Here is a 26,341-nt window from a genome sequence, read left to right as displayed (position 1 = left end):
AAAATAAAGCATTTAAGGTCAATTCCTATGCAAAAACTGAAGTAGTTGTTTCAAGACATTGCCATTGATATACCTCGGCCTTTTTAGAGACAAATAATTGCATGCCATTGTCTTCTTCCATCTCTTCCAATAGGTTCTCCTATTGCATCTTCTATCTTGTCTTTGCGTTCTGAAAACCAACCACAGATAGTAGTGTCACTGTGTCAGCAGTGACAATAACACCTTATTGCACAGACAATGCTAAATTCTTCAATAAAAGATACTAACCGTAAGAAAATATAAAATATATAAATAAATCTATCTCATTCTATCAATTTAAGCTTTTGGGACAAGTGGTGATTTAGAAAAAACGATGATTTCAACACTGACCAATTTTTGAAAACAAGCCAGATACATCTGCTGCTACATTCTCTAGGCTCCAGCTCTAATGGAAGATCACAAGCACGATCAACAAGGGCTTTCTCTGAAAGTGAAAGGGAAATTAAATGTATGATTATCTGAGCACTTCCATCAGAAAAAGACACTTCTAAATTAAGAGACCATGATAGGAATGTATTGTCATCTGAGAACTCTCACTATTAAAAGAAAGATCCTTTCAAGAGGGGAAAACATCTGATGCACACATCTTGCACATAAGAACTCAAACAAGCCCGTCTTTATGAAAAGCAAGTCTAGATAACTGATAATACAATAGAAAGGGATAATGACTTGATTCAAATCCCAGATGCTATTGAAAAATTATCGAAAAGGCATCTCTATGGTTTTGTTCTGTATTAGACAATGCATGTTCAGTGTCCTCCAGTTTTCTCTACAAGGACAAAAGGACGAGGACAAAAGAAAAATATCTGTCAAAAGAAGAAGAGAAAATTACTTTTCGATTATTCATCTTTTTCTCTTTCTTGTATATTTTATTGTCTATTGCTTTAGGTATAACTTTATGCTTATTCTGAAAAATTAACAATAGCTTTTTATGTCTAGGCCCCCATTAAAATTGACAGTAACTCTAGCACCACTTTTCGCTGTTGAGTTCGGCATCGCTTGTCGGGACTTGAGTTCGTCGTTAAGTCCAGACCGTCCAGCACCGCTTCTGTTGACATTTCGGATTTTATCATTTCAACTCTCTTATATTTTAATTTATTTGCAGTGATTGTATTAATTGTTCTATTTGATAATATTATTTTTAGATTCAAATGTCTAATAGAAAATTTGAATGTGGGTATGAAAAAGCTAAAAAAAAAGAAGAAAAATCGAAAAACTCATTCAATTTCGAAAAGGAGCTTTAGATAGATTTATTGTCACAAATAAACAAAACACTGCATCAAGTTCAACTCAGAACGAAATAGAGTTTGAAGATGACACAAAAAGAACGAAACAAAATGAGATTGACAACCAGATTCATAGTAGTATTCAAACATTTACTGAAACAATCTTTAGTGAAGAACACAATAAAAAATTAGATGGAGATAGAATAAATAAGGATAGTGTAGAGTTTAATATTGATACAAAGTTAAGAGATTATTAGTGGAAAGAGGTCCAATTAGAGATGCATATTGAAGACATGCATATTGATGTTGCTATAAAATAATTAAAAGATTTTCTTTCTTATTTGAAAAGTTATAGGAAAAATGGATTCATGATTGCTTTAGTTTCATCTAAAGAAACTGCAATTGAAATAAAAATAGAACCTATATTTCGTGAAAAACGTGTGATCCGTAGAAAAAAATAATTTGATGAAAATAGTGATGATGAGATAGAAAGATCAGCCGAAGAATTTTTTAGAATTGATTAATTTTTATATATAGTAGATCAAGCTATTTCTTCAATTTAAAATAGATTTGAACAATTCACCATATATAAAGATGTTTTTGTTTTTTGTTTAATTTTAGAAAGTTAAAATATTTGAATGAAGAGGATTTGAAAAAGTATTGTCTTAATCTTGAAAACTTTTTAAAGCATGGTAAATATTCTGATATTGATGGTCTTGATCTGTTTTCAGAGTTAAAAGTTTTAAAAGAAGTTTTACAAACAAAAACCAGTACCCCTATTGATACTTTAAGTTTTATAAAAAAAATAGATTCTTTTCCAAATGCATGCATTGCTTACAGGATATTATTAACAATACCTGTAACAGTTGCTTCTGCTGAAAGAAGTTTTTCAAAATTAAAGTTGATAAAATCTTATTTGCGGCCAACTATGTCACAAGAAAGATTAAATAGATTAGCTATATTATCGATTGAAAATAGTATTTTAATGAATCTTGAGTATAAAAGTTTGATTAATAATTTTGCATCTCAAAAAGCTAGATGAATTATTTTTGAAGTATTTTACACTTATTAAAATTTATTATTATTTTTTTTAAAAGGCCTTCCTTAGTAAATTCGCCTTAGGCCTCCAAATGCATTAGGTCGCCCCTAACTCCATTCAAAAATATTTTTGGAGAGACAAATGGTACTTTTTGGCCTAGCAAAAGCTCTGCCAAACGGGACCTAAGTGATCCATTTTTACATCTATACTCTTTTACTTGAAGATGCAATACCTCTCCTATCTCTACAGGCATGTGATATAGGATGCCAGAAAAAAAAAAGAGATTAAAGTAGATAAAACAAATAGCATGGGATCCTCTCCGTCCATCTCCACTTCATTATCTCCTTAACACTAATCTCAAAGCAATACATGTGAGACGTCACCGTCACCAAAGAAGATAAATCAATAATCATTTTTTTCACGAAAGATACAGCCCGAATCCTTGAATACCATAAGCATTTCATCATGAGTTTGAATTCCCTTCAAGGAAAGTACTTGTATTCTATCATATGGAGTTGTAAGCGAGATCATGAGTTTATACATACCATTAGGAGTCTAGAACATCTAAAAGGCCACAAGGAGTTGCAAAGTGGAGGTTACTTATATAGGGTTGGCAATTGGTTTAAGAATGAACATATATTAACTGGAATTTGATACATCCAAACCAATCCAACTTAAACTCGGATTGGACTCTGTACTTTCTAACCCAAACATGGCATTGAGTTTGATTGGAGTTTAGAGTTTCAAATGAAGAACTGCACCTATGTGGCAGAAAGAGCCAAACCATATTGTCGGTTTATTTGACTTTATGGACTACATTCATATTCGTTGTATGTAGGTCGCCGATGTAACAAATAAAAAATTAACAGGTGAGAGGACAGCCTAGCAACTATAAAGGACGGTTTGGGAACAAGCAAACTTGTAGTTGATATGGGACTGTGTCTCTATCAACTGCCTTTGAGGTACAAACGTGAAGAACGAATTATTTCTTAGGATTGCACATTTGTGGCTCATGGTTAAATATGAGATTTACAAATATCATGTAGATAGCCATGGTATCTTGGAGGCTGTGGACAAGAATCATAGTGAATTTTGAACAGAGAACGTATCTCTAATTATAGTGTGACTGATATGATGAGATTGTGGGCCAAATGTTGCAAGCTATGGTCAAGCCACCTAAATCATTATCTTCTTGTATTCTGTTTGCCTGTATATCCATATTTGTTATAAATGGATACGGATACGATTCAGATATTAAACATATTTATTTTTTAATCCTAAATTTTAAATATTTTTTTAAAATATTAATCAAATTTGAGCAAATTTCAATGATAAAAACTAACAATAAAGATGTAACTTAAAAAAATAATTAAAAAATATAATCCTATCCGTTTTTAGCCTTATGCTGACTAGATCTATGTTTTTTCCCATAATATTACGCTTCCTACATTTAACAGCCATAGTATAGGATAGTCATCATACATTCTACACATCCTTAATTTAATCTACACCATACAACAAATAATAAAAGTATTATTACATTTATGCGAGTACAGAAAGAAAATATTTGAGCATGAAATTAACTTTTTTAAATAGCAAGATTTCAATATACCGCACACAGCCAAACAAGCTTTCATATAGATTTCACTATGTGCGAATTAAGCGTATCCCACCCAAAATTCTCAGCCCTTTTTTTTTTTTTTTTTTGGGTATACCGGCGCCTTACACATAACAGGTGAAGGTGAGAGTGTAGCCCATAAAATAAAATTTTTGGTCCTAAAGATCCTGTCAGATTTTTCAGTTTAAAAAAGTCAACTTTTTTATTTTTTTTACCATATTGTTAGAAATACTTCTTGAGCCCAAGAAAGTATATACTTTCTTATCTCCTCCAAAATTATACTCAATTGGGACGTTAACCCAATCGCAAGGGATGCTTTGTTGCTATCTTTTCCCCATTACCGAGTACTGAAAAAAAAATAAAAAATAAAAAGAATTAAAGCATCAACCATCTTCTTGGTTCCCATCCCAAAATTCACACACAGTGCATTTCTGAACCACAAAACGTAAACCTATAAAGCTTAAACCGCCCTTGGCTCCCCCATCTCGAAATGCCTTCTCCCGGGCTGCGAGAGTTCCAGGAAAACCTCACCGCCCGCCTCAGCCCTTGGCACCGCTCCTTCCAATTCTGGATCCGAGCCGCGGAAATCTACACAGGCTACAAGGTCTCTCTGCGTGTGTGGTGTCTGTGTGTTTGTGTATGGCTTTCTCTGTCGTCGTCTGTGAGCGAAAGCTTGCATCTTTGAACGTTTTTTTGGGTTGCGGGGGTTTTCCAGGTTTGCCAGTTTCGGGTGAGATTCGAAAAGGATGCGGAGAAGAGGGAAGCAATGTGGGAGAGGCAGCACGAGCTCGCTGCGGATAAGATGTATTCCCTCTGCTCCGAGCTGGGTGGGCTCTTTCTCAAGGTAGTGTATTACGAGTGGGGCTTGGTATTGGGATTGGATTGGTTTCTTAAAGATGGGTGCTTGATTTTTCTTTATATTGATGTTCTGGGTGGATTTCGTTAATGTTCTTATGCTTTTAGTTTAAGGTTGTTTTGATTTGTTTTCTTATTTTCGGTTCTTTAACATGTTATCTTATGATTGCTTGATGTTGCCTGATGAGAATAATGAAAGAAATAACTACTTTTGAGGCGTAGATTTGTTTTTCTTTATTGATAACTTCGTGTAGATAACGGATGATAGCAAAAATAAATGTGTCTAGGGATTATTCACCTTCTATTGTATCATGAATAAGTTTTTTCTTCACCTAATTGTTCTATATCTATTTGGTATTTTCTACTTTTTCATAATTAATGATGACTATAATTTTGGAACATATTTTCATGTTTTTCATCAATCTCTCTCTCTCTCTCTAATAAACTTGGGGAGAATTTAGTTTAAAATCTGATGCAAAAGAATGCTCCTTTAGATGAAATTCTTCTTCACCTAACTTCAATTTTTCTGCAAAAGTGATAAAATAATTCTCTTTGAAAATTAAGTTTCAAGGTTGTAAATACTATGCCAAAAAGCGGTTTATGTGGCTGCATATGCACCTTACAGGCCAATTGAGATCACTTTATGTGCTAGGCCCCGTATGCCTGGATGGTTGCATATGTGAATGCATATTCACCCCTATACTGCATACGTGCCTGCATACCTTAAGTACTATATGTTTTGTCACTTCTGTTTATGAAATACTAACTTCAAAGTCTAAACTTTTTGGTCTAGACCCGCATTTTGTCACTTTTGTTTATGAAGTATGTTTTTTAAATTTTACACTTTGTTATAGATTTCGAACGATGTCTTTTTTTTTTGCAGCATATTGTTTACTCTGGTGCAAGTTTGAGCATGGTCTATATCTCGTAGGATGGCATTGTCATTTTTATTATGTTAACATGTCATGTGACTCATGTTATGTTGGAAGTTAGAATATGCACTAAAAAATTTCAAATAAGTTAGAATATGCATACTTTCTTCTTATTTTATTTATGAATTTTCTGATTTATTTCTAATTTTTATCCATTTATATCTTTGTATATTTTTATTATATGAAATATTTTAAAAAATATGAACTGCATGTGCACCTGCATACTGCATATGTGCTGTGCAGTGACCTGACTGCATGCATACCACTTCTGCTTTTTAAGGACAGTGGTAGTAAATCCTTGTTCAATTGAGTTTTCAATTTAATTTCCTGCAATATGGGATGCCACAGAGGAGGTATTTATGGATGAAATATTCCTTTTTCACATATATCTAGTTTTCCCTGCAGATTGTAGGATATTATCTTTTCTGCATTCCAGGTCTACTTCAAATTGTTACATTTTCTAATTTTAAGCAATTTGATATTTGGAGTATGTTTTCATTGTTACACGCATGCTTCTTTGTGTGAAAGCAATTTCTTTAGCAATCGATGCTCAATTATATGGGAATTTCATCAGGCTGCTCAAATTCTGGGAAAACCTGATTTGGCCCCCGCAGCTTGGGTACGAAGACTAGTTACTTTATGTGACAAGGCTCCTGCAACCCCAATTGAAGTGGTCCATGGTATATTGGAGCAGGAGTTGGGGCAGAGTTTTACTTCAATTTTTGAAAGCTTTGATTCTGAGCCTGTTGGATCTGCTTCCATTGCACAGGTTCTTTTTTAACATTTCACAAAACTCTAAAAATTTGAAGTAGCTTAGTAATTATGGCCATACAGTCATCCTTTTTACTCCAATTTTCCTACGTGCAATTTTCTTTCAGTAATTTCCTTTTGAATACTTGGAACGACACTTCGATTAATTGGCAGTCCTCTTTTTCTGAGTTATGTCTAGATCCTAGTATATATCATCAAGTTAGTAATGAATTGACATTTTATTGAATATGTTGAGAAGCAAGCTGCTAAATATTATAACAACTAGAAGCAGAGTACAATGACTAGAAATATTGCAATCGGCATCCTTAAGTAGGAGTGAAATATTAGGAGGTCCAACAAAGGAAAAAAGAAGGTAAAAGGGCAAATTTGAAAGGCGATAAAGAAAAACGATAAGCCTCAGAATGTTGAGTTTGTTTCTCAAGATTTAAGACAAGTATTGCATTCGACACCGCTTGCAACATTTGTTCCATGTTATTTTCAGAATATCCTTTTGATTTCCATCATTTCTTACCATGTCTCAAATTTTGATATTGCCGCTTGTTCCAATCTGCCAAAATTTAAAATGATTCAGATTTTCAGTTGCAGCTGAACTTTTGATTATCTTGGCCAAATTTACTTTTGAAACAAGTTCTATTTTAGTTTAATTTAGACACTTCATGGAGTTTTTTAAGACTTAAGACTCATCCAAAATAAAGTAAGTAGACTTGCCCTTTGTTTAAGTTTAGCAATTGGTCAAGTTTAGTGGAATTCGGTCAGGTAAAAACTCTCAAATGAACCTGTCCCTATTTGTATTTATGTTGACTTCAGTAGACCCGAAACCAAACTTGTTTATTTTATATGAACCTAAATCCTACTTGTTAACCTAATTCAGTTTAATTAAAATAAAAGCAAGATGAAAGCAGGTTCGTGTTTGCTGCTGTAGCCTCCTAAGTTTTATGTCTAGCTATGCTTAACTGTAGTTGAGGTGATGGTGACAGGTTTTATCTGTGAAAATGTGTTTGTTCTTCTTGGGCAGTTGCAGCAGCTGCAGCTGTACCTTCCCATCATTCATGGCAACCTGCACTTGTATGTAGTGGAGGAAGCAGTGCTGAAGATATGGATCTAAGGGCTTTAGATGGAATATGGTTGAATTTTGGGGTGTGTGCGTGTTATTGGGTTTTTTTGTTTTTTTGGTGTGTGTGGGGGGGGGGGGGGGGTGCGGGCAGAGATAGAGACCCTGGAGGCCTGTAAATAAGGAGCAAGAGAGTGAACCATGGGATATATACTCATATATGAAACTCTTCATCAAAATTATCTCAACTCTTTGAAATTTCAATTTGTGAGAATCGTTGATGATACTCAAAGAAATAAGAAGTTCCAGCCTTACAAATGTCTGATTATGAGTATCAAATATGAAAATTTTTAGTTGGAGAAATGTCAGCTCTTGAAAACTTTAACACGCAAGTGTTCTGTATAACTCATAATAGACAAATAAGTTTCAAATTTGTTAAACTCTTATTTGAAAGTGCTAAGTATGATACTCTTAAATGAAGGTCTGTGTTCTGTGAGACTTTAAGATAAGTTTGTATATAGAAAGTCCTATTCATGATACTGATGGTGAGCAAAAGCTCTTGAGCTGATGAATCTCTGATTTAAGAACATTCATTATGGTACCCTTAGACAAAAGAAGCTACCTGATACTCTCAACCAAAAGAAACTCAATTCTCTCCAAAACTAACATGAGAATGATATGGAAGAACAGGTTTCAGTTTTGCAAAATTCAAAAAATATACCCTATTGAAGGAAAGAACCTCAAATATAGAGTATAGACCTATACCTAAAAATTATTTGAAGGATTTTAGTTATGAGATTCATTAATTTAAAGAAGTTCGTCATAATTCAGTGAGAAGTTTTAGTTGTGAATTGTATTAATTCCATGAGTCCAAAGATTGACGTATACTAGTTGATTCCAAGAGTTGAAACCCTTAAATTAGAACTTAAACCTATGGAACCCCTATAGTATAAGTTTCAAATTCCCCAAAACTTTACACAATGAGCTTCATCATGAATGTAAAATTTCAGTCTGTTTTTTTCATATAATCCATGTAATCTTATATCATGCAAATTAATCATTTTATTACATATCTGTTATTATGGTCTTATTTTCAAGTAAGTATGTGGAATCCCTTGATCAGGGTTGCCTAATATAAAAGAAAAGGTTAATTAATAACAGACTCTTGTGTCTATTGGAGACATAAGCACATGCTATTGCATGAATATGAAGGGATCATATGCTATTTACATGGATCATATATTCATGTTGAAAGCTTAAGCCTAAGGATCAGACTTGTGATACCACAGTATAGAAGTTATTCCAATTAATTATATTTAATTACATTAAAAAAATACAAACATCGAGAAAGTAAATTAGTGTTATATTGCTCATCTGGTTTCCCTTCTCACAGTTGAATTTGAGGTCCTTCTAGATCTTCCTTTGTCAAACCCATGTACCCAAGTTTATCTAGTGAAGTCATGACGTGCTCATTTGGGCAGGTAAACCAAGATTGAGGCAATTTTATAGGTGTGAACCATCTGTTTTTAGCTTGTCAACAGAGTACGGGCTATTTTTATTTCTTTTGAAAGGTCATGGCCCCACATTTATTTTGACAAATATTATTTTCCAAAACAAACCAGTGGATCATTTTCATTTTTCCTTAAAAATTTTAATTACGATAAGAAAGAAAACTTGGTCATATTCAGTTACATCTCTCTAAATTTCTTCTTTATTTATTCTCTAAATTTCTCTTAATCTAATGTATGTTTTCTAAATCTTGTTTTCGCCAGTCAATGTAGTTCATATATTGTAATGTTATTTTGGTTTCCTTTATCTGTAATTCTAGGTTCATCAGGCAAGACTGAGATGTGAAAAGACTGACGTTGCTGTTAAAGTAAGGATTAGTTTAAATATTTCTCTTCTTTAAATATTTGATGCTTTTAAACTTCATTAACTTCTATGAAGATTTCTAGGTGCAACATCCTGGAGTTCAACAGCTGATGACGATAGATATCCACAACTTGCAAGCATTTGTCTTGTTTTTGCAAAAGACAGACCTCAAATTTGATCTATTTTCTCTTACCAAAGAGGTCGAAAAGCAGGTGTGTACTCTTTTGTTTATTGCATTTCAACCTTTTGTTTCCTCCTGTGTATTTCTTATGCTAAGAATTTTAATCTGCATATTAATCAATTTCTGTTATTATATCTGACTAATTAAAAAATTGCTGATTGATTTATCAATATATTGGCATTTATCTTTTGAAACGCTGCGTACTTGCAATATTTTAGATCATATCTTTCCATCTTTAAATTGTTTTGGAGAACATGTAATGTGAGTTATGGATCAAGCAATTGCTGACTCATAAGATACACTTCCTTTTTCTGCAGTTATATTGGATGTCACTACCCTTACAAAATTCTTATAGCTGGGACTTCCTTATATAGATCATGCACAAGAGGTGGACCTAGGGAGGACAGGCACGACTAGTTTGTGTCCAGACCCAGCCAAAATTCTAAAGCCTCAGTGTGTGGGATAATGATACTACTATTCAGTATTGTCAAAATTTTCTTTAGTGTCTATTTTATTGATGCTAAATCCTACTCATGGCTCACGTGTATTTAATGCTTGGTAGCTGGAGTCTTTTAAATGACACATTGCACTCATTTAGAATATTTGCAGCTGCCATATTATGCTGAAACTTGGCATGCACCTGAGCACACGAGTTTGTAAGAACTACAGAAGAACTGCAACTAGCACATCAAGATATGATAACTTTTTTGTCTTTTAATCACAGACCTATTTCAATTGCCTTGTTGTAGTTTGCAGCCATGTTTTTTAACTATATAAACATAGTTCTCAACTAATCTAAATAAATCATGGATCAGAAGTCATTCGAGTTATCTGTTTCTATTACCTTTTTAACATTTGCATTTCTATAGTTTCAAGTAGTTTGTCATACAAACTACACAAATATATTTAGACATTAATAGTACAAGTTAGCTAAGTCTCATGTTAAAAACTAGATACAGACATGCAACTATGTTAACAAACTAACAACAGATTGTAATTGTTGAAATACTGCACCAAAAAACACTGGTAATTGCTCACACTGATGTAGATGGACGTGAAAACATGGATGTGGCAGTAAGAACTGGAAACAATGAATACATTGAATAGTTGTCTTAGGATTGGGGGTCAGACTCATAGTTCAAGAAGATCTGATGTGTAGGTACGCATAAACTATTAGTGCCACCATTACTTCCCTAATTAAAGAAACATTTTCTGGGGTAACTTTATATGATGTTTAAAAGTATTAGCACCTACCAAATTGTCAATTCGTTGTGTAGAGTTTTTTTGAACTTGTGCAATTACATTGTTCTAGTATTTCATACCACCATATACCTTATCTAGCATTGTTGCTAGATGATTGAGTATCTTGTAATTTAATAGTTATTTGACCTATTTCTACTGAATTTGTGCTGCTCTTAGCCATTGCTTCTCATTTTTTTGTCTTTTATCTTTTTTCAAAGGTCGGATATGAATTTGATTTTCTGCGAGAGGCCGAGGCCATGGAAAGAATCCGGCACTCATTTCATGCTAACAACAAAAAGGTTCCTGTTTTGGTGCCACGTGTAATTCGTGGCATGGTGACCAGGTATGATGCATGAAATATAGATGTTTCTCATGATTTGTGCACATCTAGGTGACTTTAAACGAAAGTACGGCACCCTTTGAAGATCTTTCTTGTGATTTGGGCACATAATGAAACTGCAACATTAGATCCTAATCAACATTCAGCAAAGGAACTAATTATGTTCCGCGAAGAAACTAAAACTAATCTCCTGTAGCTCATGTTTTTCTCCCTTTTTTTTTCCTAAGGAAATTGATGAAGTTCGGGCACTGACTTAGTTAGGGATTAATGCCTTATGCACATTCTTTCCATATGGTCCTTAAAACTTGTGATAAGGTGAGCTTTGGTACATACAATGAAGGAAGTCATGGTAATTTGGAGCTTGTGCACAAGTGTCAAGGTGAATTTTGGGCAAAAGAGAATGTCCTCATCATGGTCTCTCTAATTATACCATTTAGATATCCTGAGATCTTCTTGGCAACTCTAAGTGGAAGAAGCTGGCCTATGCTATAAATGACAGTAATATCATTTCTGTATTAAAAGAGGATTATGCTAAATTTCAGATGTTGCTACACAACTTCTTTCCTTAATTGCTCCTTATCCCTCAATGGCTACTCTAGCTAATTCAAATATTGTCAATTTAGTTGTCTGTTGTGTGTGGAGCTGTATAACTTTATCCAACTCAAACATTGTAAACTTGCATTCTGAAAGATCAAGCTACAACTATGGTGTATGACTGAGATGAGATAAATTGAGCATGACATGATTAGCACATAAGCATCATAGTTGGCTTATTCATTCTTACAATTTCAAAGCATAAGTAAAAGGTCTTAGGTTTCTCTCGCCATACCGTTTAGATTTCTTGAGATCTCAGTTATAAGCGTAGATGGAAGAAGCAGGTCTACATTATAAATTACTGTAATATCATTTCCCTATTAGGAGAGGTTTGTACCAAACTCCAGCTGTTGCCATTTAATCTCCCCCCCCCCCCCCCCCCCCCCACCACACACACACACACACATTTGCTCCTTATCCCTAATGCAATGCTACTCTTGCCATTTGGAATATTGTCGATCTTATTTCCTGTGGATCTGGAGCTGTAAGTTATGCCAACTCATGCATTACAAACTTAAGGACTAATGTACAACTAAAGCACAGTAATGCAGTGAGATAAATATAGCATCAGACTATTTGCACATATACATCTTGGTTGGGTTGCTGCTGCTACATTTTTAATGTGCAAGTACAATGTCTTAAAGAGATTACCTTTCATATCCTAAATCTAGTTAGATTTTTGGTTGGAAGCACCAGCCTGCTCTTTTTCAAGTGAGACATGACTTTATGAATTCCCCATGACACTAATCAGTACAGAACAGCAGGATTATTGGTCTTATGAGCTAGTTCCTTCTCCTGGTTTTCTTTTATTCACATAAAGATAAGTCATTGGAGGTTCTATGCGCATGTAAATTCTAAGTAGCCGATCCATCCTATGAAAATCTATATCATGTATATTCAGTTGGAGAAAGTAGCCTGATCCTTCTTGTTGAGCATGATATTTGAATTCCCCTGAATACTAGTATATGATAAACAGCTTGGTTAGTGGTTTTATAGTCTAGTGTGCCCTCCTTGAATTTTATTTCATGTACAGATCAGTTATTATGGACTGAATTCCTTTATGTTGAGCACTTCCTATGTTTATAGAAATCTGCACTTTGCTGATGTCTATCTTATGTTTTCTTCCTACCTTTTTTTATGGTCATGTTACAGAATGCTTAATTGCCACTATCTTGGTTCCAGTATGGTAGATTGGCAGTGTCATTGAAGTAAATTTATTCCGACATGCTCTTAGCCAACTTGTTTTACTTCTTGATGCCTGATTTCTGGTCATCTTGTTATGGCTTATATGAGGGCTTTTGTGTTTTATCTGTATTTTAATATTATGATGCATTATTTAGGAGGGTGCATCTGTGAACATTATTTATTTATTTATTTATTTGTTCACTGGTCTTTGCAGTTGATGATGGAGCATCATTTTATTTAAATTTCCTATGAATAACATTTCTAATGTTGCTTTGCTTGATTAGGAAAGTCTTAATAATGGAGTTTATAAATGGAATCCCAATAATGAATCTCGGCAACGAAATAGCAAAAAGGGGCATAGATCCTCGTGGTAAGATTGCAGCGGTGGCAAAGCTGTAAGCCCTTAGATCATCCTTGAGAGTATGATGCCTCATTTCCTTCAATTTTAAGTCTTTGGGCAAATACATGACCTTATCTATGACTATACTTGTGCCCTTTCATATGATATTATTATCCGGTAAAAGTTGCAGGTGCCCAAGACTCAATATTCTTGTTTTCTAATTAATAATACGTGAAAGCATATTATTACTGGGTAAATAGGGCATTCAATTTATATTTTTTTTTAAATTATGCATGTCTATATTTCAAAATCTTTTTCTTTTTCTAGGAACAACAATTATTACTACAATACCTTGCTAAGGTCCTATGATACATTATTCAGTTACATGTCAATTATACATTTGAAATTGGTTGGGCTTCCTCTTCACTAAAAAGAGAAAACAGAGAGAAGAAAGTGGTTCCATTATTCTTACAATTTCCCCTTTTTCAGTTTATACATAGCTTGATTGTGAAAATTTCTTTACATTCTTGAACAGACTACATTGATTAGTTCGGTAAGAATAATGCCCTGATTCCCTTCTCAACGTTTGTGTTGATGCAGGAAAATTTTGAAACATCTGACACTAGCATATGGTCAAATGATCTTGAGGGATGGTTTCTTCCATGCAGATCCACATCCAGGAAATATCCTGATTTGCAAGGAGTCAGAGGCAAGTATGCTACTAGTACTGTATTGAAAAAAATTGCACATTTAATATCATGTTTCTTACTTGCAGTTGTCTCTTATGCTTTTACATCCAAGAAATTTCCTTGCTGATGTCTGGACCTTAATGTATTTCTGAAAACTCTTTGTGTTGCCTTTTTCTTTTGGGTTAGGTTGCTTTACTCGATTATGGGCAAGTGAAGCAACTTCCTGATGACTTGAGGCTTGGATATGCACATCTTGTTCTTGCACTTGCTGACAAAGACCCTTCAAGGGCTACACAGAGTTACAAGTACTGTACTTAATTCTCCTAGTAGCATGAAAGGAGATTCTAAGATGTCATGCAACATCAAACACTAGTTGGAGTTGATTTTGTTATGTTTTCGTAGTGTACATACATAAATTTATTATGCCATGAGACATTATTGACTGCTGAAATTCAATTTTTTATTAATAACTGTGAGGCCTAATAATTAACATCATTTTTTAGGGAGCTCGGAATAGAAACATTGAGTACATGTGCTGATGGAGAAAAGGAACTGTTTGAATTAGCTCTAAAAATGTTTGATACTAAACTTCCGCCAGGAGTAACTATGATATCACCATTTTCTGACAGTTCTTCCTTAAATCAAGTTGCTGTCCAGGTGTGCAGTTATTTCCAGTATTATCTACATTAACCTTTCATTGGTTATTCGCCCTTTTTTTAAAAAAAAATTGCCATCCATTTATTTTTTTTCTTCTTTTGTACTTCATTGATAAAATTTGTCAATTATCATTTGATGTTATGGTTATGTAACAATATGGGGTGCTTACGATTTTCCTAAATTAAGATGTAAATGCAACCTATGGAGTGCTTTAAAAATAAATCCTTCTACTAATTTTAGAACAAAAGGAGTGTTTCTTGTAGAAAATATCGTGTGTTATAATGCACAGTATGAAATGTTTCTTACAAGTTTTTAGGAGAAACTAAGAAAAGTAGCTTTTGGCTTATCTTTGTTTGTAGCTACTGCTTTGTTTCTTAGAAATGAAATCAACTTGTTTGTGAGTACATTCATTGGGGTTGCAAGAGAATTAGCAAATCCAGACAAAGTCCAACTCATCATAACCCAATTAAAACCTAAAACTTGAACCTATTGTTTGGGTTTGATTCCCTAATCTAGATCCCAATGTTTAACTTAAATTGCAAAATCTTCAAATAGTGGATCCAACCCTTTAAAAACCAAATAGAGTAATAGACTTCATAGTGATTTATATTCTAAGACAGTAAGACCCATATAATTCAAACTAGAACCAAGGTAAGCTGGAGTTGCCTTGATCCAAGATGTGCAAAGAGTTGGCTCTGTATCTGATTTGTAAATCCATTTCCCTTTGGGTCGGGTTTAGAACATGTTAGATTCAAAACTGCTACAAGCATTTACACTCACTGTCACTGCCCATAGGTATTATTTCATATTCTTTCTCCCCTTACTTGCTAATCAGTGCTTCTGCAGTATATGTTTACCTAACACCAAACATAAGTGCTTCCTAGAAAGCCCTTTTGAAAAAGCAGGAGCAAAGCCTCTAGGTTTTGTTTGGAAACAATAATCACAACGAGCCAATAAAATTGCAGTTGTGCAAGTGGTTCTGACAGCAATGAAGTCATAATATATTTTCTTTTCTTCTTTATATTCTTTTTTTCCCCTTATTCTCTATTTTTGTGCCTAAAATTAATGTCGGTAAGCTTCACAAGCTATGAATTGGGATGGGGAGGGTCGATGCCCTACTGTATATATGTAGAGTAGGGCCCTAGTAGTGTTTCAAATGATGGTTACGGTATGTGGGCAGTCAAGGGACCATCCGTGTGTGGAGGCTTGATGCCTACTGCATAAATTTAGAGGAGGACCCTAGTTGTTTTAAAAGGCAGTTGCTGTATGTGGGTGGTCTGGGGACCTCATATTGCATATGTGGTATGTGAGTTGCATATGCGGGCATATATGCAGTTCATCTTCTTTAAGTATATAAAAATAAGTCTTAACACATTAAGTACAATAAAAGACCACAATAATAAATATATATTTTTTGGATAAGTAATATCAACTAACAGTTAGTTTATTAGTTGGTACTTACTAATACCAAGAGTTAAAATATGATTGAAACCCACATCCAACCTGACCATCAGTTTTGAACTTGTTCCATCTGCTGAGGTCCATATAAGAGAGGACCACATATTTGGTACCATAATACTAGGCAAGCCACATATTCAGTTGTACATATATGGCCATATAATGTTAAGTAGAGTGGCTTTTAGGCCCATATATGGTATGACCATATATAATAACTGTATATAGGCAATGAGGTTAGGTCAAGGGACCGCATCTGCATATGAAGCCTCATGCACTGCATTTTAAAACAATAGACCTAGACTTCCTTTTGCCCTCCTCACACTGATAAGTTGTCAATCTCTGCAAAAAAGTCCACTTCGTGATCTAATTCCAACCATCTACAGGAACCACCTAAAAGACTTAGGCTGAGTTTGGTTTGAGCATAAGGATTGAATAGACCTTACGCTGAAAAGCTTTTGAAAATGGGAATAATGAGAGATTAGTTTTTCCAATCAAACATGGTCATTCGTGAAATAATAATTCTAGCTGGTTGGCTATGGGTTACTCCCATTTCTAACTACCTTGTTTATTCCATAGCCCCTAATGTGTTCTGGCTAATTTTTGCTAACACTAAGAAATGTTAGCCACACAAGGACTGGAATTAGCAATTGCAGTTGGAACAACTACCCCTCCCTGCTTCTTTTTTCTTACAAAAATCTGGAGCAATACAGTCTTGATGAAAGGACCCTTAGAACAGAACACAATAGCAATTTGACCCCCTAAGGTCAATATAAGACTTGTAAAACTCAAGTACATAAAAATAAAAATAACTGTAAGTGTAATCATTGAATTTAAATACAAGTTCCTTTGCTACCTAGATTTCCTACCAAGACTGTGCCACACAGATGCCTGCCTCAACATTTTGCATCATTTTTTTAGTATGGACGACGAGATTGAGATATAAATTAATATCAGGTGTTCCCATTATAATACTTATTATTGACTTTTTCTTTTTTTGAGATGAAGGATGGGCATAGCCCATCAACAATACTTACCATTGACTTATGCCATCTTATTTGATTTCTTATATTTTTTGTGTTTATCATTATTATTTTTCATAATCTATCATTTTTGGGCTGTATTGGCCTCTAGGTGCCCACCTTGCACCTAGGTGCTAGGCAGCCCCCACATCCACTTGTCTACCACTCTTTTAAGACAAGAAATCTACTATAGACATTCAGCGGTTGAGCTATAATCCCGTTTGACAGATATGAGCTCAAATCCTATCAACTAGAAACTCGTGTTCAGGTTCAGAATGTTTTTAATCACGATGACCCAAGGTCCGCCGTTCCGGTACCGGTCGGCGTACCGGTGGCCGGCCGGACCGGTACGGTACCGGTCCGGTCCGGTACGTACCGGCCGGTACCGGTCCCGTACCGTCCGGTACGCGGTGGTTTCAAAAACCACAGCGCGCGGCGCTGTGGTTCTAAAAAAAAAAAAAAATCGTACCGGTGCGAACCGGCCGGTTTGCACCGGTATGAGGCCGGTACCGGCCGGTACGGGCTCCGAACCGGCCGGTACGGGCCCGAACCGGCCGGTACGCACCCGTACCGGCCGGTTCGGATAAAAAACCGGGAAATACCGGTTTTTTATCCGTTCCGGTACCGGTCCACGGCCGGACCGGTACGTACCGGCCCGTACCGGCCGGGCCGGACCGGTACGTACCGGCCCGTACCGGCCGGGCCGGACCGGTACGTACCGGCCCGTACCGGCCGGTACGGGCCGGTACGGCATTCCATGCGATGACCTAAATCCAAATCCAAAATTGGATTAATGTGTGTCTCTGAGGGTGAGAGAGAGAGGCACTACAATCTTATCTGGATGATTCAAACCTAAATTCTATCAATTAGAAACTCAGGTTTGCCTGTTTATATTGAGAATTCACATCGATGATCATGACCAACAACAATTAAAATGTCCATAGAGGATAGTAGTGATCATGATATACTTTTTTACTTCAAACATTGTCATTTTCTAGGTTAAGCAAGTATGTTACTGTGGTCGGCATGTTAATGCAACTCTAACCATTTTAGTCATTCTATGAGGTCCATTTAGTGTGTATGTACCATCAAGATTGGACAAACACCTTATGGTTAGCTCCTGCATTCTTATGATTGACATTTTGATTTGCAACCTTTGTGCCTCACACATAAATGTGGGAGTTCTGATGTTACTTTATCTGTGGATTATAGAGTTTCCCCGAGGAGCTCTATTCTGTTCTTCGAACAATGCAGCTTTTAAGAGGACTTAGTGTAGGGATGGGAATCAACTACTCCTGCGCAGAACAATGGAGACCCATTGCAGAAGAAGCTCTCTTCAGGGCTGGAAAACTAAAAGGTGTTTTGATTATCATGCAGCACTTTTTCTTCCAAAGATGGTTACATTTGCTTCTTTTCTTTTTTTTATCATATATACCAAATAGTTTCATTGCAAGGTAATAATCCATTATAAAATTCCAGTTGCTCATGTATGTATATGCAATGCGCTCTACCGTATTCGAGATGCCTGGTTTTCTGAGTTCTCTTAGCCATGTAATGCTGATGGTAGATGTGTATTTCTTGCATGGCATGCATGTGGGTTTAAGTTTGGTTTTCCTCAAATGTAGACTATGTAACCTTTTTTTCGTTACATGAAATGTTTCAGTTGGGGACTTGAAAGCACAGAAATGTGGCTTCTGGAGACGAATATTTAGAAGAAAGAGGGAATATGACTGATGTACAATTTAAAATCCAAAATATTTGTATAAGAATGCTATCGCAATCTCCAAATTGACTATCTTCAGTCAGAGAGCATTTACTACAGTGATTCATCAGTTGTATATACGACATTATATTCAAGTCTGGGGTGGTTCATTAAAGTTCCTTTCTTATAATCTAAACCAAATTATTCTTGATAGATGTAATCTATTGCAGAGAATTTTCTTTTTGTTTCTATATGATTCTTTTTTTCATGCCTAATGATCAACCTTCTTTTGGTTATCTCAATTTTGGTAGTATTTATGTTGTTTATAGTGTAAACTGAGGCAGATTACATGCTCAGTATAATTTTTTTTTCCCATTACTATCTTAGACCATGGTTCACAATTTATTCCAGAATTTGGTTTATGGTAGTTTAGTAAGGAATTGGGAAATTCAATTTGAGTGGGAAACGCTCAAATATTTCACTTTTTAGGTTACTTGCCTGTCTCTCAGTAACCCATGTTCATTTTCATGATGCTTGGAAAATTCTAGTGTTTTTACTTCTGAAGAGAGAAGGTCTTATAGTAGAAACACCCTTTATGTGAACTGTTGCCCCTAAAAATCATTGGTTCAGGTCTGATGGGTATTCGGACAAATGTTGATGGTTCATGGTTTTGTGTCAGTTTAGAAGGGTTGTAATTAATTCTGGTTTGCTTACTTGATCGTGGTCTTCTGATGTAATTTAAGGTTGTTTTCTACAAATTTTGGGCATGCATGGTTGGCACTCCAGCCAAATCTGGTGGAAACTTCGTAAACAGACTCGGCATAAATTAGATCTAGTGATTTTGGCCTGATAGCCTTGGATTGAGTCATGCAATTAACAATTTATTTAACCATGTAATGGATTTAATTATATGCTAAACTTACATTAATAAGATATTCTATGAATTGACCGAGTAATCAGATAAAAAAAGATTAGTAAATTAACACCAGTTAATAGATTAAGGGTTTTTTTACATGAATATCTTCCTAAATATTCTTTCAAAATAGATATTTGCATGTATACTTTCGTAAAACATTTGTTTTACCATTTTATTATTTTATTATTTTTGTTTTTGCATATGTACCCATGTTATCTAATGAAATTAAAAAATTAATGGTTTCAATTTAAAATGACTAAAATACCTTTAATGGGTAAATATGCAAATAGATCACAATCCCGATAGCAGAAAAAGAAGACATGAAAAATAGCGTAATTTTAAAATTTTATTTTATTTTTAATTAATATAAATATGATTTTTTTTAATACCGTTAAAATAACCGTTATATTATGGACATTTGTAGAATAATAGAGTTTTACGAAGGTATACATGCAAATATCAATTTTGAAAGGATATTCATACTAAATCTAATATTTAGAATGATATCCATGCAAAAAATTCATAGATTAATAATCTTTTCATTAGATTAGCATCATGACATGTGAAAGGTTAACAGGTTAACCACATCAACTCAAACTCAAATCAACCTGGCCTATTTTTTAAATGGGCGACACAGTTCAAATTATACTACCATCTTAATAAACAAAGCAAAGTTTGGGTTCAAATTGGAGGCCGCTAAATTAAATTGGTACATCCCATAGCCAACATGAACCGGACCGGGCCGGGAGCCATTGCGCCCAGATCTTGGGGCATCCTGCCGCCCCCAAAATTCCGGCGCTGGCCGGCAAAAAAAACTCTCCTTTGAGAGATCAATCATGAGAGATCAATCATTCCATCCATCGAATTCATCGAAATCTCCCGCTCTTTCCTTTCAATTCTTGCCGCCTTCTTTGCCTTGACGATGAACTATAAAAGCTCGGGAGTGAAGAGAAATAGGGGAGTAATAGCGAGCGAGAGCCGGAGGAGGAGGTGACGATGCTCGGGATGCGGCGGGGTTCCCCTCTCCATCACGTGGAGTCGGAACGTTCTCCCTCCAAACTCCCCAAAGACGACGCCCTCTCCGTCTACGGTAACCTCTCTCTCTCTCTCGATCAATCTATCTGTGTTTTTTTTTTATGATGGTGGAGATAGATCTTTGCTTTGGCATTCAAATTGTTTTGTTTTCTTCTAAATATCCTGATCATTGATATGAACTCTCTAGCTTCTTAAGGAGCGTTATCAAGTTGGATTCTTTTTTTTGTGTGTGTTGGAAATTTTATACGTGGATTTTTATTTGCAACAATTTCCTCTTGAATTTTCCTAGTGCGCTTCTCCTGTTTGTACTTTTGTATGAACCAAATCGGGTGCTTTATTAAAAGAGGGAGTTTTTATTATAAAGATGGTAGAGTGAATGATTTGAACTGATTACGGGCTCCACAATCCTGCAATCAGCTCGAGTTCAATTTAAATTAATTATGATCTCTAGAATGCTGGAGATTAGTTTAGACAATCTGATCGAATTGTGGGATCTGGAATTCGCAATTAGCTTAAACAATCTGAAGTCTGAACCATTTATGGGACCAAGAATCCCGTAATTAGCTTATACGATCGGAGCTAACTATGAGGGTCTAGACAGACTAATAGTTTATGTTGTAAAATCGTTGGCAAGCAGACATTCAAGAATCCCAAGGTAATCTGAAGTAAAACAAACAATAATTAAACGAGAAAAATGCGGAAGCTTTTTGGTATTCTGTAGCTTTGCTACTTATAGGATTGAGATGCTCCTGTTTGGGTGCAGTTTGCTTCTTGGCTGTTCACCCCTGGTATATTATACATGCTTCACTTCTTAAATGTCTTTGATCATGACATTTGTACCCAGAGACAGCAAAAATAACAAAAATGGTACAAAGAGATGGTAAACAAAGTTCTCTTTGACAGTGCTTGCTTTTCTGTCTTCCTTCTGAAGCTTGAATATAGAAACATATATCACCAGAGAACTTAAAGCTGATCTTGATAAAGGTAGAGGAAGACTTGTTTTTTCATTTTTTTTAGTTTCCTTCTATTAGGACAAGGGACAGATATGGAGCAAAATGAATAAATATATCTCTTCTCCGTCTCATATCACATTTCGTTAACTGCAAGAAATATTGAACTTGGTCTGAGCATTTTTTATATCTATAGGCAGGAAGCAGATATCTACCAGTGTCAAATTTAACATTTTTGGATATTAATTAGTAATCTAACTCATGAAAACTTGATGGCATGCAATGCATATCCGGGAAAGCAAGTTTTGAGGGCTTCGATAGGCAAGGTCTGAAAAACTGACTGTACCACAGTATGTAATGCCCCATTTCAAGGTAGTTACCCTGTGACACCACCATGTATCAGCAAACCATGAATATATATGAGGCTACCGTATCACATACATGACTGCTATGTCCCCGTATTGTGGTAATTCAGACCTCGTGTATTGGTAATGTAGATTGCATCTTGCTAGGTTGGGGGTGGAACTATATGAGATTTTCAAGTAGAATTTCCATGGAACGTAGGCAAAACAAAAGATCTTCCATTTAGCTTTCTTATGGGCTGAGGTTTCTGAAAATATCAAAGAACCATTTAATTTGGACTATTCTAAAGAGCAATATTTCTAAATGTTACTGGGTTTGTGAATGAAGTGTGAAGACATCTGAACATTAAGAATTCTGAAGAAAAGAAGAGAATCTTTTCCATGATCTGTATATTCTTGGAATGGATCATTATCAAATAGCATATCAATAGTCACTTCAAATTTAATCATCCCTTGTTACCTAAGCATGGTATTTTGCAGTTGAATTAATACAATAAGGCCTTTAAGTTACAGAATTAATAGGTAATCCAACAACTTCAGTAATCAGAAGAATGATGAGATACGTGAGGGATATGGCTCTTTATTTTATCAAAATTATCAATTACTTAGAGTTAGAGTTAATCAATTCGTTAAGGTAACCTCAGGCTAACAGATGGTCATACAATCTGCTTGATCCTTTCATGGAGCCTTTTGGTTTTGAGTCATCGTCTATAGCTGACCACCTGACCCCATATGTGATGCAAAAAAGCTTGAACAATAATGATAATTTCCTTAATAAAGAAATCTGCAATCCAGATTACATGATCCTTAAAGAATTTATGAACAAGAATATAAATTTCTATGACCCAACTGTGACACCAAGGGACAAAGAATGTGTTTTGGGTGGAAACAAGTGATGAATCATGGGAACTTCCAAAAATATCTAGTGAACTAGAGATAAAGTTAATTGTGGTGGCATTGCCTTCGACTATCTATCTAGGATGATAGTAGATAGTAAATGGCATAGCTGGGGTGAGTACCTGCCGACTTGCATTATTACTAAGAGCTATTTTACCTTCAACCTTCAGTTTTTCCTATTTTTAGACAACTCGTGTTTGTAAGTAACTCTTGTCTGTGTAAATAATTCTTTTGTACAATTATCTGATAAATTTATGGTGCTTGAATACATCATCCTCTTGTTTTTTTAATGGCTTAGCTCATTTCAGATGCATATGTTGCACATTTGATTATTGATTCAATCAGAGAATGCACTTAAATTTAGTTGCACATGCATTTGTTCTTCTGCATTATTTTTAGATCATCAGTCAACTGTATGACTTTCATGTCTTTTTCTTCTATCTCAAGTCTCCACATGTGCCTGGTGATCTGTCTTCTGAATCTAACCTAACTAGGCATTGTGGGTAGATATCAGTTATTCAATTCTATATTATAAAGATAGAAATCCCTTAAGGCTTCTTATGGATAAGGTTGTCCAGTTTTTAATTGTGGATAGAAGTCCTCACCCAACAATCATTAAAAGCAAACGTTAAAGTAACAAAATTTCTAGTGCAACTGATTGGTTTTCTAATTGTGTTCCAAGGTTTATTTTGATGTAGCTTCATGGCCTCATGAAGGCTTTGTTGTTATATATCTGTAGATGCCTTGATTTGGTACAGCAAACTCAAATTTCATTCTATGTGATAAAGCTGTGGCTCATACCCATTAATGTGTATGAATGTATATTTCGTAAGAATTACTTTATGGAATCACACTTTTTCTAGCAATATAGAGAGACTAAAATCTGCTCTATCACATTGAAATCATAAAACCATTACCATTGTTTGATTTCTGAAAATTCAGCCACTTATAAATTTTATTTTCCTATTGATAAGTATAGGCATATGGCTGATGAATAGCCACAGAGCCCCTACAGCAGTTATCTTATATCGCTGTAGTCTTCATCTGTTCTGGCTAGCATTGAGCTTTTCTTTCTATTATTAAACCAGGGTTGCAATTCTAATTATATATTAACTGGTTTCAGTTCCTTCTTGATAGCCTGACACAATCCTTCTCTGTCACCAATTTAAAGCAAAGATGATAAAGGGTGCAGAAATACTCAGTTTCCACAAATAATTTCATTTTTGCTACCTTTGTTGCTCCATTCCATGCTTGTGTTTATTTTCAAAAAAGTTGTCTTGGTGAATTTATTCTCCATTATTTCTTTTTGCAAACTGTATTTGTATTGTAGAGTATTATACTTTCTAGTGACCCCATTTCTATGTTCGTTTTTCTTCACCAATTGTGATGCTTGGTACTAGAACTGCAAAAGAAGAAATGGTTGTATGATAACAAATGCTCGGCTAATTAAAGTTAATATCAAGACAAAATTTGGATATCTGTTTTTTGCCTTAATTGTTTCATCCACAAGTAATAATTGGGGGTATCAGGGTTAAAATCATTTAACGCACAGGTAATAATTGGGGGGATCAGTGCTATCATCGTTTGGACAGTTTAGGTGATATATTGCAAAACTATTTTTGGAGCTAGGAATAATTTGAATTTTATGTGCTTGGGGGTGTTTTTTCTGTGAATGGAGATAACTGAGGGCTGCAGTCAGAACAAGATAAAGATTCCCAGCTAGTGAGATTCAGTAAGGCTAGCATGGAAGATTTTCTTTGCATATGTTTACTTCCAAATCAAGTTCAGAATGGAATGAGTTGGTTTGAGTATGAGCTTCACAGTTTAAGTTTGGGAATTCTGAGATGGCTTGTGCAGAAAATTAGGAAGCACTAAATGAAAAATCTGCTGGGTGAGAAAATGATCTGAATGTTAGCTTTTGAATACCAGAAGTCACTCTAGCATGATAAAAGTTCTTTAAAGGCTTGTGTAGATGGTATCTGCTAGCTCCCTCTTTGTAGTATTAGTAGCTGTATCAAGAAGATAATTCTTGATGCAATCTCTTAGCCTATATTAAAATCTAAGTCAATAATTATAAGCAGTGATGTTTGAGTATATGCATCACAATTAAGTTAAGCATGGCTTATCAAGTATTCTAGTGCTACATGTTTCTTAAAATAAACTGTAACTGGTTCTGTCATAAAGTGCCTTACAGGATATTATATTGTAATGCTAGTATAGACTGCATTCTGATAACTATCAACTCATGCTAGTATATTAAACTTCTTTAGGTACCTCCCCACAAACAAAGAATCTTTTTTAAATTGACCTTTGCAACTGGCCTGACAGGTTATTCTCCTGCCCTTCCACTTATAACCATGTTACAACGGGGGTTAGGTACCCTCCCGAGAGAGAGAGAGAGAGAGAGAAAGAGATCTTTAGGTACCCTCCCTTTCAGAAGAAAAAATGATAGATATCTTTTGGTACCCAACACCCCCAAAAAGAAAAAATCTTTTATTAATTTACCCCCCGCCCCTCAAAAAATCTTTTTTATATTTATAGATACAAAGGCAAGCTGCTTGAAGCCTGATTGATTTTCCCTGTTTCAATTGTCATTGCAGTGGATTGACATGCTTCTGAATTTTCAACTTACAGACAAGTCCTGTAGAAACAGCAATTATTCAGTCCACACTTGCATTCTTCCAATATATTGCTTTAAAGAATTATGTAACTATATAGTAACTTTTGCCTGGTCTTTTGCAGTTATTCAGTCCATGCTCGCATTCTTCCAGTTTATTGCTTTAAAGAATTATGTCATTATATTCTAACTTTTGCTGGTTCTTTTTATTGCTATTTCTCATAAACTTCGTCTTCTCTGTTTGTAGAGGCTACACTTCAAAAGCTAAGAGATGGTTCTCACCGTGCTTTTGCATCTGTTGAGGGCATGAGGTGTGAGACGATATCTTATTCTGGGAATGCTTGTTCAAAAGGCGGCAATAATCGATCCTCTGTCAATCCAGAACGAGCAGACACAAACAATGCTTGAGATCGAACTGCTTCTATTGGTATGCATGAGCTCATGTTGTCTGTTCATTAGATTTGTAATAAAAGACTTTTTTTATTTGTAACATAGACAGTGGCATGTTGCCTTGCATATGGCCAGTACAATGTTGTGGCCTGTAGTCATTCTCCCTAGCCACTGGCTGGATTCAGATTTCAAAGACTGATGTTTTGTAACATTTTTAGGAGTAGACTTAAGTTTACAAAATGACGAACAAATTTGATTTATTATGAAACACAAGTTGACTGGAGAACAAAACTGGAACTGGGACTGCCCCACTCTTTTTATTTTTGTGGGGTGTCTAGCTCATATAAATTTGTTCTTATATTGA

At 35.1% G+C, this 26,341-nt stretch overlaps 1 protein-coding gene and 1 long non-coding RNA gene across 5 annotated transcripts; both read left to right on the top strand.

The window, feature by feature from the left end:
- The first annotated feature begins 4,331 nt into the window (after positions 1-4,331).
- LOC103714468 (uncharacterized) lies at positions 4,332-19,023 on the top strand. Of its 4 annotated transcripts, none has more exons than XM_088714483.2 (12): positions 4,332-4,526; positions 4,638-4,766; positions 6,284-6,478; positions 9,360-9,407; positions 9,487-9,615; positions 11,045-11,169; positions 13,235-13,315; positions 13,886-13,994; positions 14,161-14,279; positions 14,478-14,631; positions 18,321-18,465; positions 18,772-19,023. In XM_088714483.2, exons 1-12 carry the CDS (start codon positions 4,413-4,415, stop codon positions 18,840-18,842), a joined length of 1,419 nt encoding a protein of 472 aa, XP_088570609.2. In that variant the 5' UTR covers positions 4,332-4,412; the 3' UTR covers positions 18,843-19,023. The 4 variants fall into 4 exon arrangements, with proteins under 4 accessions (XP_088570609.2, XP_008799944.4, XP_088570610.2 ...); XM_008801722.6 differs by having other exon boundaries at positions 13,230-13,340; XM_088714484.2 differs by lacking the exon at positions 13,235-13,315.
- Positions 19,024-20,465: 1,442 nt separating this feature from the next.
- Positions 20,466-26,250, top strand: LOC103714469 (uncharacterized). The gene is made up of 2 exons (XR_605224.6): positions 20,466-20,816; positions 25,835-26,250. It is a non-coding gene; the product is annotated as an uncharacterized LOC103714469 (long non-coding RNA).
- Positions 26,251-26,341: the final 91 nt, after the last annotated feature.

The sequence above is a fragment of the Phoenix dactylifera genome, chromosome 18, assembly GCF_051530095.1.
Source record: "Phoenix dactylifera cultivar Ajwa chromosome 18, Ajwa_hap1_PhDact_Kaust_v1.1, whole genome shotgun sequence".
In the NCBI taxonomy this organism is placed as follows: domain Eukaryota; kingdom Viridiplantae; phylum Streptophyta; class Magnoliopsida; order Arecales; family Arecaceae; genus Phoenix; species Phoenix dactylifera.
Note: the sequence above shows the minus strand (reverse complement) of the source record. Positions and strands in the feature narration are given on the sequence as shown.